This window comes from Melopsittacus undulatus, chromosome 1, assembly GCF_012275295.1.
Source record: "Melopsittacus undulatus isolate bMelUnd1 chromosome 1, bMelUnd1.mat.Z, whole genome shotgun sequence".
Taxonomy (NCBI): domain Eukaryota; kingdom Metazoa; phylum Chordata; class Aves; order Psittaciformes; family Psittaculidae; genus Melopsittacus; species Melopsittacus undulatus.
In genome coordinates this window covers 77,462,542-77,477,872 of record NC_047527.1, presented here as the reverse complement: position 1 = coordinate 77,477,872, position 15,331 = coordinate 77,462,542, and the positions used below count along the sequence as shown (strand labels likewise).

Here is a 15,331-nt window from a genome sequence, read left to right as displayed (position 1 = left end):
TGTTTACAGTTACAGTTTGAACTAAATCACAAATCCAAGCCAAAGTGTTGGGAGTTTTAAACTTGAAGTTCATTTTGAAGTTTTTAGAAAAATAAATACATCTGCTGACTTGTACTGTCTTAGTTTTTGTCTCAAAAGGCAAAAACCATACTTTCTCTGAAAAGGGATGTGTCTATTCCTTTCAAGATAGAATAATAGTAGATTTTGAAATCTTTCAATATAGATAATATATAAGAATATTAAGTTAAAATAATGACTTAACTACATATCTTAAAGCAAAACCGTGACAAAAATAGACCTTTTATTCACAAATAAAAGTAATATTATTAATGAAATTACCGTCTGCAACAGTTCACTTCCCTCAGTAATTAGTAAAATCACACGTTTAGTTAATTGCTAAATAGATACTTTAAATTGTGTTTGAACCATTTAGTGGTTGTGATCATGACAAGACAGATAAATAATAATGTAGACTATGGGCGATCTAGTACGACCTGTTGGCCCTTCATAAAATCTCTATTGACCAGGCTCATGATCCAACAATAGGATGGAAATTTACCAAACAAAAAAAGATTAACTTGCCCATGAAGAACTAGTTTGTCACTAAAGCGGAGATGTTTTGAGGTTTTGGTTTGGTTTGGGTTTTTTTTCCACTAAATAGAAAACTTTTGAGCTCAAAATGTTAAAATTAACCATGGTTTATTCTGGGAAGGTTCCATTCTCCCATCATGCAGGAATTGTCTGTAAGATAAAGCTGACTAAAATTCTGAAGTGGTTACTGAATCTAAACTAAGATCTTATTTTGTATAAGTGAAAAGATAAATTACTTCAAGTGTTCTAGACTGTCAGGTAAGTACATAGTTAAACACTTCAGTAAACAGATAGTTAGACACTTGGGTATGGAAGACATTTTCTTAATAAATGCCTGCACTTGAATTAAAAAGTCATGATTTCTAGTCTCAGTTACAGTTGTTTCTTCCATTGTAGCTCTTCTTCCATGCAAATAGAACAGTTCTTCACAGAATGCTAAAAAAGACAACATAACACGTTGTCAGATGACACAGCACATAGAAGTATCTTAAAGAAAACCTTGAAAAAAATAAGAGTTTGACTACAGTACAATATCAAGAATGATTTCAGAAAGCCTGAATGGAGAAGGAAGTACAACTTGCCAAAAATAAACTTATTTTCAGAGCTTTCTCAAATACAGAGGCTTTGGGTAAAAGGAACAAAAATGAGTATCAACAGTAGTAGGCATATCAGTCTTTCATCTTAGTGTTCTTCTCAGTCAGTTTTGTCTGATGTTTTGAGGATAAATGTAGGATTGTCATGAAGAAATATCCTGATTGCAAAAAGTTGTGAGGAATTGTCAGTACGGAGGAAATAGCTTATGTCTCTGAGGGCAAAAGCAAGAAGAACATAATGACATTTAATATTATTATATAGTAAAAGACATGTTGCAGGACTAATTATGAGACTATCAGGATGATGCTTAGTTTTAATTAGTCCTGTGAGGAGCAGGGAGTTGAACTTGATCCCTTCTAGCTCAAGATGTTTTGTAACTCCACAGTAATTCTTGTCTCATTAACTTGGAAGTGTCATTGAAGGAGAATAATCTTGGTATATTAGTCAATCATGGATGAATCACCGGCATGATGTAAATCTGGGGAGAGGAGGGGAGAAGAAAAAAAAGGTTGTCATTTGAAAAGCTGGTGATAAAAATCTCACCTAAACCGTAGTTAGGTTTCTCGTAATCCGTGGTCAGGGAAGATAAATTCAATTTATAAAATGTGTTTTCCATGTGTAGAAATTATCAGGAGAGGGAAAAAACCAAACAAATAACAACCAACCAACAAGAAACTAACAAACAAACAAATATCCCCAAATTGTTGTGATTTAGAGGTGAATAAATTTAGGCACATATCACATGTGATTTTTGACATAACAGTCAAACTTCTGTTAAAATTCTTTGCCTAATACCAGAAAACAGGTGGGGTGTTGCCGTAGTGGTGTCTGCATCTTTTTTTTTTTCTTGATAAAGGTGAATGAATACTGGAAACATAGCTGAAAAGTAGTCAGTTAAGAGGGTCGCATACTGCCTAACAAATTTGAGGTGAAATTAAGGCTGCATTTAGATTTTAAAAGCCTGTGACAGTTTTCTTTTACAGTTTCTTTCCTCACTGTTTTAGACAGGGAGATGTCTTCCTTAATGTTAACTTCCTATCTTCTTGAGGGATGTGTAGGATCCCCTGCCAAATATACTGAAGATACATGAGGGCAATTCCTACTTTAAAAGAAACTGCTGGAGCATTTCATATCATCTTATCAGAAAAGGCAACCAAGAAAGTTCCCTTTTGTGCTCAATAGAGAACTTTGGCATGACGTATGATTTTAACAGTATACTGCCAGTGCAGTTGGTGGAACTGCTAGTGACAAGGGTAGAGCATTAGGGTCTGTGTCTTAGTTACATACCTTGTACTGATGATCTAATTTTAGGATGTGTGTATGTATCTCCTGTCCTTCAGCACAAACCCAGCTTATCCTACTTTAAACTTTGGTTATAGGCTTTTTTTTGCATTAAAAACCTGCTCATTTTCATTTATTTTGTTATCAGAAAAGAAGAATCTGATGCAAGTGGAAGAGATCAAATGATTAGTCATCCACAAATACTTAGTAACTGTCTGAGCATCGATTCAGTACCATACCACTTGAAAAAAGGAAGAGGAAAGTAATTCTAATTCAGGGTTTTCTCTTTGTTTAAATTAGTTAAAAAATGTGACTAGTGTATTTATGAGGATTGTACAGAAGACAGATATTCCACAATGCAAAATCTGATCTGTTTCAAATTGAAATTAAAAGTTTTTTTTTTAAGTCCCATACTCCCTCTGTGCATTTACATAAACGTAAAATATTCCAAAAAATTTGGGTTTAGTGTGAAAAACAGAAACAATTTATTTGATAAGTGTTAAAGCAGGCCATTTTCAATTTGAATACTTTTTTACCTTCCCATTTCCTAAAATGAATTTTTGGAGCACTGGTACCAGATTTTGTGGACCATATTTTGATGAAACTGCATTTATGAAAATGTCTCCATGGCTTTCTGTTACAGTATGTATAAATTGTAGAAAATTCAGCACATCATGGTTAATTTTTTTTGGGGGGTAATTTTTTTTGGGGGGGGAAGGGAATTCTCTTCCTAACTGTATCATTTGAAAAGAAAAAAATAACACTGATGAATTAAAGCAGGCTGATACACTATTTGTAGCCAGTTTATCCAGAATCCATGCTTCTGATCAAAAGGAACTTGCAATGCAGAACTGTGTTAAAATCATTCTGAACCTTCATGGATATTTTTAAATACTGCTCTTTGTGGATTATTCTAGTTATATGTGTGTGATTTGTTTTCACAATAGAACAGAAACAATGGTATAAGCTACCTGAAAAATTCCATTTTGACTCTAATAACGGCTAAATGATTTAACTGAAGATATGCAAAGAAAGTGTGATCTAAGGTTGTGGGAATCAAAAACCTTGAAAACCTTGAGAATCATGCTGTACAGCAGGCTGTCTAGAAGAGCAAGGCTTGTAAGTTGCTTTGTATTAATGGCTATTGTATGTTTAAAATTTAAGCAGAAGCAACAACTAATTGTGCTGAATATTTTATTGCTAGTTATAACAGGCACTTGGCTTAAGTGTCCAAAACATAGTTATGCTAAAGTCTCAGGCTTTTTTTAAATTCAGTGTTAATAACTTTGTCATATCACATATTTATTTACCTCTATGTAACTCCCTGCAGTCTGTCAATGTCTTTTGTGTAAGACATAGATACTCACCATACTGGTGAGTCCACAACTGGACCCAGCATTCCAGATGTGGCCTCGTTAGTGGTGAGCAGAGGAGAAGGATCCCCTTCCTTGACCCGCTAGCAAGACTTTTCATAATGTGACCTGGGATGCTCTTGGCCTTGTTTTATGCAAGGGAATTTTGTGAGCTGATATCCAACTTGAAGACCCCATAGGTCCTTTTCTGATAAGCTGCTTCCCAGCTCCTCTGTCTACAGCACTTACTGGTTCCCTGGTACATGACTTGACATTTCCCTTTATTGAGCTCCATGAGGTTTCTGTCGGGCTGTGATCAGAGAAAGTAGCCAGGCCTAATTTACAGGCATCATCATAAATTAGAAATGCCCCATAACTGAAACTGAGCCCACAGAGTTGATTGTTCCTCATTTGTTGTAATCTTTGCTTCTGCAAGTGTAATTGATTACATGGTAAAAACAATTCTGATGGTGATGGATAAAAATTAACAGAATTTTAGGATCACTTAGTTTTGGTTTTCTCTATGTACTGTAATAAAAACAATAATAGCTTATCTTCCACTTTACAGCGCAGTATTAAGTTACGCTTATTAACATGAATGTATATGTTTGACATGTCAGATAAGAAAGTATAGATTCTTTGAGATTTGTCAAATAAGAAAGTTTATCTTTTTGGTAGTTTTAATAGGTAAGTCATATTTTAATCTAGAAATTAACTTCTTTTAAAAAGGAATTTGTGTCTTCTTCAGTGAGCTAAGAGTTCCCATTAATGTTAAGTAGCTATTTAATCAGCTATAATGTATGAGAAAACACTGGAAGTTAGGAAATGTACATTCTTGTTAGGAATGTTGTATTTGGATTAATTATATTATTTTAGTTGGCTTAACATATGATTTTAATTTCTTCATATCCTCAGTCAAGTTGATTGTTTATCAGCATCTGGCATTGGTTTTCTTTTTATATACAAACATATTTACATACATTTATGCAAGACACAAACAACTAAACTGTCTTACTTTGATTTTAGAAAAGCTTTGTGCTTCCAGAAAATCCACCATGATCCACTTTCCCTGAAAAGAAAGATTGTGCACAGCCTTTCCTCTTGTTCAAACAAGCTAACCCAGATCTTTCTTTTGTTTGTTTGTTTTCTTTTCATCACAGGAGTGATCAGGACTGCCTTGCACAACATGGACAGGGAAGCCAGAGAGCATTATTCTGTTGTCATTCAAGCCAAAGATATGGCTGGGCAGGTCGGAGGGCTGTCGGGTTCAACAACTGTAAATATCACACTCACTGATGTCAACGACAATCCGCCCAGGTTTCCTCAGAGTATGTACAATTTCAGCATATAAATAATTTGAAAATCATGTTGATTTTCAGTGAAATTCAAATTCACGGGGAGAAGGCAGCTTGGGAAGTATTTGTGTTCACCAATATTTTTCAGTTTTCCGGTGTTTTCAGGTGAAACACAGAGATGGCACAGCTAGAATACTGAAACCAGTGAAGATTTTTTTCAGGTAAACACTGCGTAACAGATGGGTGACAAAGGAATACTCTTGTTGTATGTGGGTTATTCTGCAGTCCTTTTTGAATGTAAATTTCAATAAATGTGTGATTTTGATCACACAATTAAATGACATTGTTCCCGTGGTAGACGACAACAAAAGGTAACATGTTAAAAAATTTAATTCGGCGCAGCATGCCTTTGGCTGCTTCCATACATATCTATTTTGGTTTTGCTCTGTTTCTTTCTCTGTACTTTACAGGTGGTCAAAACCTAAGCTGATTCTCACTGTTGTTGAGCTGTGGACAGGTCTGCCTGTATCCTAGTTAAATGAATTGTTGATGTTGATGTCAAACTGAATGTTCTCACATGCATATATGAAAAAAATATTCTGGGATAATTTTAGAATATCCTAATATGACCATTACTAGGAATATTATTTCTGTCCAGCTCACTGGGTGCACATTGATTTGACACAGCAGCTGGAGTCTTATAGCAATTCTGAATTCAGCTGACAATTTATTTAAATGTCTTCTGTAATGTAATTGTATTTTTCTTTGTAGATTGGCTCAAGGCCAATAAGAATATTGTAATCTGGACTCAGACATTGCATGAGCCCTTGTAGAACAGAATGAACTGGTAGCTATAGGTACATCCCCCAAGAAATGCATTATGCTGTTTGAACGAGAAGATTTATAAACAATAACAGAGACCACAAAGATCCAGGAAAAAAAACAAAAAACAGTCTCCCTGGCAATAGACATTATGTAAGATCTAGACAAGCTGTAAGAAGGCTCATTAGAAGTTTTATAGAAATTAATATTTTCTCTGTTCCTCACCAAGACATAAAAACAAAGCCTTTGAAACACAGCCTTAAATAAAGTATATTTAGTTTTATATTCCGCAGAATTGTCATTGCATCCATCACTATACAATACTTCCTAAGCATTGGAAAGGCAAAAGGTAAGGCATATCTTTGAACAAATACAGCATCTGGAATAGTTAAAATAGAAAAAACATCCTATGTTTCTTGCAAACTAGGAGACAAATGGATCCCTAAATATCAGTTTTCATGAACTGGCCTCTTTCATTTTGAATTGAAAGGTTTGGATATTAAAATGACTGGCAGGCAGAAATGTACATTGGCACAAGTCTATTAATATTTTTTTCAAAAATGAAAGAAATGTAAAATGCTAAAGTTACATTCTATACATTTGAAGGGATTCTAATAGTTGCAAAAATTAACATTGAAAAGTACAAAACATCATTTCACATTTAATGAATACTCATTTAACAAAGTAAAATTAAAAAGATGTATTTTAACATCTATCATTTTAATAGAAACTATTCCTCTTAGGAAAAGACCTGTAGAGTACAAACATTTGCTTTATCTTTCCTTACATAGGATTCCTATGCCACAGTTCTGACTGTAATATTGTTTTTTTACTCCTTCTTAATGAGTATAATTAAACCCTTTGCAAAGGAATGGTAGCTATATGTTAGTAATACAGAACAAAAGTGTAGATGATCTAAAACAGGCCACATGAGCATCATGAAGTAATATAATAATATGAGAGTATTGCAGTAATAGAAATAACTTCGTTGTTTATTTTTCTTCTCTTTTCTTTTTATGGCATGATTTCAGTTAAATTTCTCTTTGATTTCCTAATTAGATGGAATGCTAAATGAGACTTACTGAGGCTTGTCACATTCAGAATTGAATTCAAGGGAAGTGCTAACCAAAACTGCATATATCAAGTGTATAACCCTTGGGACAGGCTGAACCTCAGCCATACTGCAGACTTGCTTTTGGTTAGTTACCTTTTCTCCGTTACCATACTTGCAAATTTTGAATCTGACTCTAACTGTATGAGTACTTGACAACATGCTGGGAAGCACATCTGATTTATGCTTTTATTATTTGTTTTATTTAGAAATATGCTATATTATATATATTTAAAAGATCATAGTGTTCTGGCTTTGATTGATCAGTGTTCATTAGATACACAAATGGAATGAGGTATACAGGATTTGTTCTCCTTAAAAACTCTTCAGAAACCTATTTAAAACTTAGAAATAAAGGTTTTAAATATAACTGCTGAAATGAATTAACTGTGAGTATTTTTTCTGTACTCATTCTAAATGCAGGTGACTTTCAAAGAAATTATCAACAGAAGAGCTACACTTTTTCCAAAATGTCACAAACTCTTGGAGGAAGGATACAAAACATTACTGCATAATTTTATCACTCTGGTGGTGGCAGTTCTGAAATACATAGAATCATAGAATAATCTCTGGAATAGAAAACAGCTGAAAAATTCTGCTTGCGAAACACTTAAAAGTCACCAGGAGTTGTGACTTCAGCAGGAGAATAACCAGAAACCTCAAATACATTTTGCTTATCAATTACTTAAGTGCATCTTGTACAATACAATTTTTTTTTCAACACAAATTTCCTTTTTTTGGAGAGTCCAGTTATAAATGAACTATCTTTTTAATGTGAGCTGACAGACAATGCTCTGCCTGGGAAAGTTTTTGCTTTTCAGTAATCAGCATCTCTCAGTTCATGTTAGTTTTATCACTGATGGATCTACCTAGCTGGTGGTTGAGGGCCCTAATATCATTCTCATAAATGTAGTTCAGTAATCTGATAGAAGGTGTTCTATCTGCTGATGACACTTTTATCAGCCTTGAGTTACATCAGAATTTTCTATATAGTTTTCTTTCATTAATTCTATTTGATCTTGTTTAAAATGAATAGATTCTTCATGTTTTGCTTTGTTGATGAATACATTCTGATTTCCTCAAGAGCATCACACTAGGCAGAAGCTTCCACTGACATGTTTTAAACATCAAGTGCTAATTATTACACTCTGGACAGTGTGTAGAAGATTTTTAGTTATTGTGTGTAGGGTCTAATTTTACAAGGAGATAATTTCACTGGTATTCCATTTGTAGATTTTGGTATTTGATACTTCTCAGTTCTTCAGAATAAAGCACAACTTAAATACAAGTCATAGTTTAAAGCATTTTTTAGAAAGCTTGATTACTAAGGCTTGGTTGTTTCATGGCAGTATATAGACTGCCATATATATAGGATAAAGTATATAGCATATAGCAAGTTTGCAGATGACACCAACTGTGTGGTTCAATTGATAAGCTGGAGGGAAGGGATGCCATCTAAAGGGACCTTGACACGCTTGTGAGGTGGGCTGATGCCAGCCTTATGAAGTTTAACCGATGCCGACCTTATGAAGTTTTAACCATGACAAGTGCAAGGTCCTACACCTGGGTTGGAGTAATCCCAGGCACAGCTACAGGTTGGACAGAGAAGAGATTCAGAGCAGCCCTGTGGAGAAGGACTTGGGGGTGTTGGTCAATGAGAAAATGAACATGAGCCAGCTTCAGTGTGCGCTCTCAGCCCAGAAAGCCAACTGTATCCTGGGCTGCATCAAAAGGAGCGTGACCAGCAGGTCAAAGGAGGTGATCCTGCCCCTCCACAGAGTGCTCTTGTGAGACCTCACTTGGAGTATTGTGTGCAGTTCTGGTGTCCTCAACATAAAAAAAGGACATGGTACTGTTGGAACAAGTCCAGAGGAGGGCCACGAGGATGATCAGGGGCCTGGAGCACCTCCCCTATGAAGACAGGCTGAGAAAGTTGGGGCTGTTCAGCCTGGAGAAGAGAAGGCTGCATGGAGACCTCATAGCAGCCTTCCAGTATCTGAAGGGGGCCTACATTGATGCTGGGGATGAACTCTTCATTAGGGACTGTAGTGATAGGACAAGGGGTAACAGGTTAAAACTTAGACAGGGGAGGTTTAGACTGGATATAAGGAAGAAATTCTTTACTGTTAGGGTGGTGAGGCACTGGAATGGGTTGCCCAAAGAAGTGGTGAATGCTCCATCCCTGGCAGTGTTCAAGGCCAGTCTGGACAGAGCCTTGGGTGGCGTGGTTTAATGTGAGGTGTCCCTGCCCATGGCAGGGGGTTGAAACTAGATGATCTTAAGATCCTTTCCAGCCCTAAATATTCTGTGATTCTATGATAGACGAAGTGTGAAATTATGTATATTCATAATTAGTTTGGCTTCACTTTGTACAATGTCTTTTTATGAAAGTACACAGCCATGTCTAAATATGAACGTTGACTCTGAAAATATAAGCTCACAACCCAGATGCAGTCATTAGCTCTGTTCTGTGCCAATGAAGTGTCCACTCTCCAGCCTTGTTCATATAGCTCATTAGCTAATTTAGTGCGAAAGTATTTGCTCTTCATTTTCTGTCAGAATTTATACTCCAGTAAGGTCCTTTCTGTATTCCCAGTCTGACATAATGCATCCAGTTCCTATGATTCCCATACATAACTGTAAACACTGCCTCTTGTCACATGCTGTAAGACTGTCCCATCCTCCTGTGGTGACTAGTCCACAGCTGTCTGCCTACTGATAGATCACTTGCCTGCTGCCAAATGAAATCAAAGTGGAAATTTCACTAATTTTCTTTTAGCTGGTCTTTATCTTCTTTTCAGCCAATAATTGTTAATAGGCTTGTAGAATCATATCTTTGAGGCCTTTGCCCTTTTCTTAGATTTGCCTGAAATCAGTCAGGGGTTAAAAGTTACTGGAAACTATTGAATTAAAATTATTGCTGAAATTGTGTATCCTCAGGAAACAAATTTAAAATAAAACAGCAGAAAGACATGATAACTGATTTAGCTTAAGATTGCTAACATCTGATTAACTGCTCCTTTGTAAATCAGATTTTGTTCATACTTAGTAACCCAGTTTCCTATTTACTGTGGTGTGATGATGATGAGTCCAGCAACGGTCCAGTGTCCAGGGAGTATTACAGAGCAGTTAATTCTGGAAATTGTTCTGCATTCAAATGCTGCCAATTTATTAAGATTTAATTTTTTTTAGAATTATAATTAGAAGAATAGCTTTTCCATATTTCACAATAGAACAATTATTACCTTTGTGACTACTAACAATAATATATTAAAGGTAAAATGTATTGCAATCAAATAGTCTCAAGAATCTGATACTGTTGAAGAGATGCTTAGGTCTTTTAGTAAGACCTTAAATCAGGCTAGAGGGGCATGTAGAAAAATTGGTTTAAAGGCAGATTTGTGCAGAACACTTTTATTTTCTTCAGAAGATATATTCTTGAATATACCTTTGTTGTGTTTCTTCAAAATTGGAGTTACCATTTTGGAAATTTTGTTTTATTCTTATGTTTCTCATACCTGTGTTCCACCAGGAAGTTTTTTTGTACTACTGGTTGTTCCTGCATGTGGTCCACAATTTAGGATATGCAGTAATAAATTATAGTTTACCTATTATCAACAGTTTTTTTCATATATGTGTTCCAGGATGTCTATATAAATACAGACTATAATATTATTTGACTATTTTTTCCAGCTGTAAGACATAAATCAGATCAAATCTCTTAGCTGTTAAACAAAGTTGCCTCCAGAAAGGAATTCCTTCTGGAAATTAGTAGACAAGATGATCCTGGTGTATGTATTCAGTCTACTAAAAGGAGTAGCATGTATGCCCATCCAGGGGAAATGTCAGGAAATCAGATATTTCCAGATGATAAGGAAATACAGCAGCCTTTGTTAATATATTTTATATCCAAAAAAGGTATTACTTAAAAATTAATGTAGATGGGTTTTAGTACTGTTGTGAAATTGGGTCAACATAATGAGATTTAAAGAGTAGACTGATGAAAAAATTTAAGGGCTGTTCAAAGAGAATTCCTTTTGCTCTTAAAAACACTCCTGTTAACACTGAGAGTTTTCTTCAAAACTGAATTCTTGGTCAGAATGCTAGTATCAGCTAACTTGAGACATAAGGATTAATCCAGAACGTTTTAGCATATTATTAGGAAATCTTAAATAACGGGGGAACTTTTATATAAAAGTGGCATAGAGATACTCATAACATTGAAATTTTAGCTGTTAGTGTTGAGACATAACCAGTACCTCAGTATAGACTCTTAAAATTAAAACAGTATCCACATAAATCAGATTTTAGTTATTTGCGTAAAGAAATGTAAGAAGATTTTTCTTTAGTTAAGAATATTGTTAGGGCTGTGTTTAAGGTTACTATTTATGTCAATTTTCAGAACATGAGTTTCTTTCTGACTCTGACAGCCAGGAGCACATGTAAAGAGAAAAATATACCATTATATGCTTGTATTACCTTGTGAAGGTATGTGACTTGAATGTGTCAGGCCAAGAGATAACAGCTGTTAGGGTGCCTTTTTGATTTTCCAGAAGTATTTAGAATCACCTGCCTAGCAGGGCTGCTGCACAAGGACAACAGGCTGTTTAAAAAGCAGCTAGCATCAGTAATGTCCTCAGGAAATTTAATGGTAAAAGAGACAAGCATCAGTGATCTGAGTGTTCTAAGATTTTTCTTACGCTATATATTTCTAACATACTAGAATCAGTCATTCATATATGATATGCCTAAAGAGAGGGACATGTGAGATGAGGAATACATTACTTAAGAGATGACAATGTCCAGTAAGTACCAAAGAGAGTTATGAGATAAGAAAGTTAATCTGAAAATACAGGAAACCCACTTTTTTTCTGTTTCTGCTTTTACCCATGAATGAAATAAACACTTTTTACAGGAAGCCAGAATACATTTGATCACTGAGAATGTCAGAATGTTCTCAGTCTTTTCTATACTTTTCTGTCATATTTGTGAATAAGAAGCAACTTCACTTAACACTTAAAATATTCTTAGAAAGTGCAAAAGTGTTGGGCTTTTGATAGGGAAGAAGAATAAGCCAAACACATCTTTAACAATTTCTTCCTTAGTCTAGCTGTATGAAAAGGATGTAATTGTCAAAAAGAATATTCAGAAAAAAAAAGCAGAAATATAAAATTGACTGAACTTCTGGAATCTTAATAGTTACTGTATTCATAATGATGATGCATTGTAATTGTTTTTATTAGATTAAAAATAAGCATAGTAAAGATGTAACAGATGTCCAAGACATGCTGCAAGAAATGGACTTCTAAAAAAATAGCCTCAAAAGAAAAATCAAGTAACATATTACATGTAGTGAAAACATGCAGCTTTGTGAATGAAGAATAACTGTAGAAGAAAGCTGCCAAGCAACATTGAATATTGTTCACAGCTGGAGATGCACTTTCATTTTGTCAAAGATGGCTGGCAGTGGAATGTGAGATATAACTTCATGAATACCTGGAACATACATTCATGTGAGACATCTGACCCAAAGCCCTGCTTAAAGCAGGTTTGGTTAGATCACATTGATAAGGGGCTTGTCAAGATTTGAAAGGTACTTTTCAGGTCCTTTCTGCAAAGCTGCTTTACAGGTGGTTGGCCCTGAGCATGTACTGGTGAATGGCATTATTCCTCCCACAGTGCCGTCACTGAATGCTGTGAGAGTCCTGCTAACCGATTTCTTCAGCCTGTCCAGGTTACTTTGTATAGCAGCCCTGCTGCTCCACTTTATGTGACTACACACAATCTATCATTCTGGTCATTAATTAAGACATGAAATAGTTTTGGCCACACTTTGATTCCTGACCAACTACTGTTAATTGGCTGCCAGTTGAATTTTGTGCTCATAATCATTAGACTTTGAGCTGGGCTCACTTTCTATTTATTCTCCGTATCTTACTAGTTTAGCGCATGACTTAGGTATTTAGCTTGTTGTAGGTTCAAGCAAACTTTCTTCACATAGCACTTTGATATACGCTTAGGATAAGGTGGTATTTCATGTTAAGGCAGTCAGTTACTGTGTCTATCAGTTTGCTAGTAGGTAGACAAGCTGTAGTGTATGAATTAATGCATCTGTTGGTTTATCAGCAATCAGTATTTATCCTCATGTTACTAAAACTATACCTTGGATAAACAAATAACAAGCAGGTCAAATATTTACTTTTTTCTCTGTTAGTTCAATATTATGCCTCTCCTCTCTTCCTTTGTTAGTAAGGTAATTCGTGCTGGTCAAGAGGACATTATAACCTGTAAAAGTAAGTAAAAATTATCAACAAAATAGGTTAATTAATAAAATGAATAATAAGCATATTGAGGTGTATTAAATACTGTCATGCTTCTTTTGAGAGATTCAGACGGAAAAACTGCTCTCTGAGTAAACACAGCATTACAGGTTGAATTTAGACTAATTGAGGTGAGAAGTTGTTCTACAGATCAATAAATTGTTTCTGTACTACAATGACAGACAAGCCATATATTTTATTGAAGGAAAGGTGAAGATCACCTATATGTATTTCAACAGTGTTTCAGTTAGCAAAGTGGCATGACTGTCCTATGCAGTATCCTTTACAGTACGTTAACTGGAAAAGAGTATTAATGTACTCATTTGATGGGCTAAGTGGATGCATCTGAGTGGAAGTTGACATAGAATAGAGAACCAGATCAACCTGTACAGAATCTTTATCCATAAGTCACTGTGCAGTTTCCCTAGAATAATTCAGATCATCTCCAAGACTGAAATTTCTGCTTTACAACAGCTCCTGGAAGGCTGCAGTGCTGGAAGTGTAGGAGCAACCTGCTCAAGTTGGGCAGATTTGGTGAAACAGATTTTATACAGATTGGTACCTGATCCTCAGGGCTCCTAACTTCACAAACAGTTTTTAGAGTGCTGGGAGAGACTCATAGCCTACAAAAAAGAAGCATGAATTTGCAGTATGCACATCCCCCACTGTTTTTTAATGTCCTATCAAAATTTATTCAATGCCCAAGGAAGTGTTCAGCTGAGCCTTAGTTGGTTCCTAACTTTCCGGTAATAAAGTTTACACCAATTTAGTCTTTAGTAAGAACAGCTGCAATTTCAACCTGTAGACTAAATGAATGTCTATAATACATTTTATATATCCTTCATGTTGTTGAACTTTATTGTTTTATGTGTTTGTTTCTTTTAGATCATGCTGTTTGTAGTTATCCAATTAGCTCATGTCTGTATGAGACATCTTCAGTCTGTCCCTGTGAAGCACTGGCAAAATACACGTCAAGAGACATTTCTGACCTTATGATCCAAAAGCTTTTATTTTGCAAGTTTTCATTCCATCTATCAAAAGACCAAAACAAAACAACAAAAATAAAAACCAAATCCGTTTCTGTTTTAAAAATACTGACAGATAATTAATGAGTGGTTCCAGATATTTGTTTTACTTGAAGTTTTAGTATTTTAAAATGTTCGAAGCTGGTATCAGTAAAATGATTCTGAAACAGATGGCTAACACTTGGGGTGTGATTATAAAGTAGAGTGTAGTGTCATGTGGATATATTTGAAGTAGCTTGACTATTTGGAAGTGTCTAATTAGTTCACCCTATCATATGGGTTGTATCACTTGCAGTTCCCGAAGTGGCTTGATTATATAACATGTTCTTTGTGGCTTCTACGTAACATATTCATTATGGCTTCAATCTTTTCCTGTTTGTAATACATTAGTCAAAGCAAAAGTGTCAAAAAACACATTTATTATTTATTTTAACAATAAGTAAATTCCCCAAAGACTCTCATTCCATTATTATAATTTTATGTATTAAATAAAACAACCAATAAGACAAAACATCAGTTGACATCATGTGTAAGTATGAAGCATTGCAACAGAAAACAGAGCATTTATTTAGAAATTTGTGGAAATGGCATTTTTTATGTATATCAGGTAGTTACATCAGAGAATTAACTATGTGTTGCAATTGCCTCAACTACTAAGCAATTTTCCTACCACAATAACGTTGGTATTTTCTTTTTTATGTAACAAATTATACACTTTTTGTTGTCCTGCTGAACATTTCTTCTTTCCCTTGAGATTTCTGTAATGTATGGTAGCTTACTTTTCATTTTCCTAAGAAACCTCCCTTTCATTTTGGACTAAGGAAGTTTGGTGCACTTGTCTGTACTTCTAGTGCTACTATTTTTTTATTATTATTATGCACTACTATTACCAAACCAGCTCAAGACTATAATCATTTAAGAATCATTGTGTGAGGAAACA

At 35.0% G+C, this 15,331-nt stretch overlaps 1 protein-coding gene across 4 annotated transcripts in view; it reads left to right on the top strand.

The window, feature by feature from the left end:
• The window catches only part of CDH18 (cadherin 18), a 172,401-nt gene that overhangs the window by 102,820 nt on the left and 54,250 nt on the right, over positions 1 to 15,331 (top strand). For 3 of the 4 annotated variants that reach the window (XM_005153354.2, XM_031052837.2, XM_031052839.2), the window contains one exon: positions 4,979 to 5,146. In XM_005153354.2, the coding sequence (XP_005153411.1) occupies positions 4,979 to 5,146 (168 nt within the window). Of the gene's footprint in view, positions 1 to 4,978; positions 5,163 to 15,331 lie in introns of all 4 variants that reach the window. The other variant, XM_031052838.2, reaches the window with a different exon arrangement.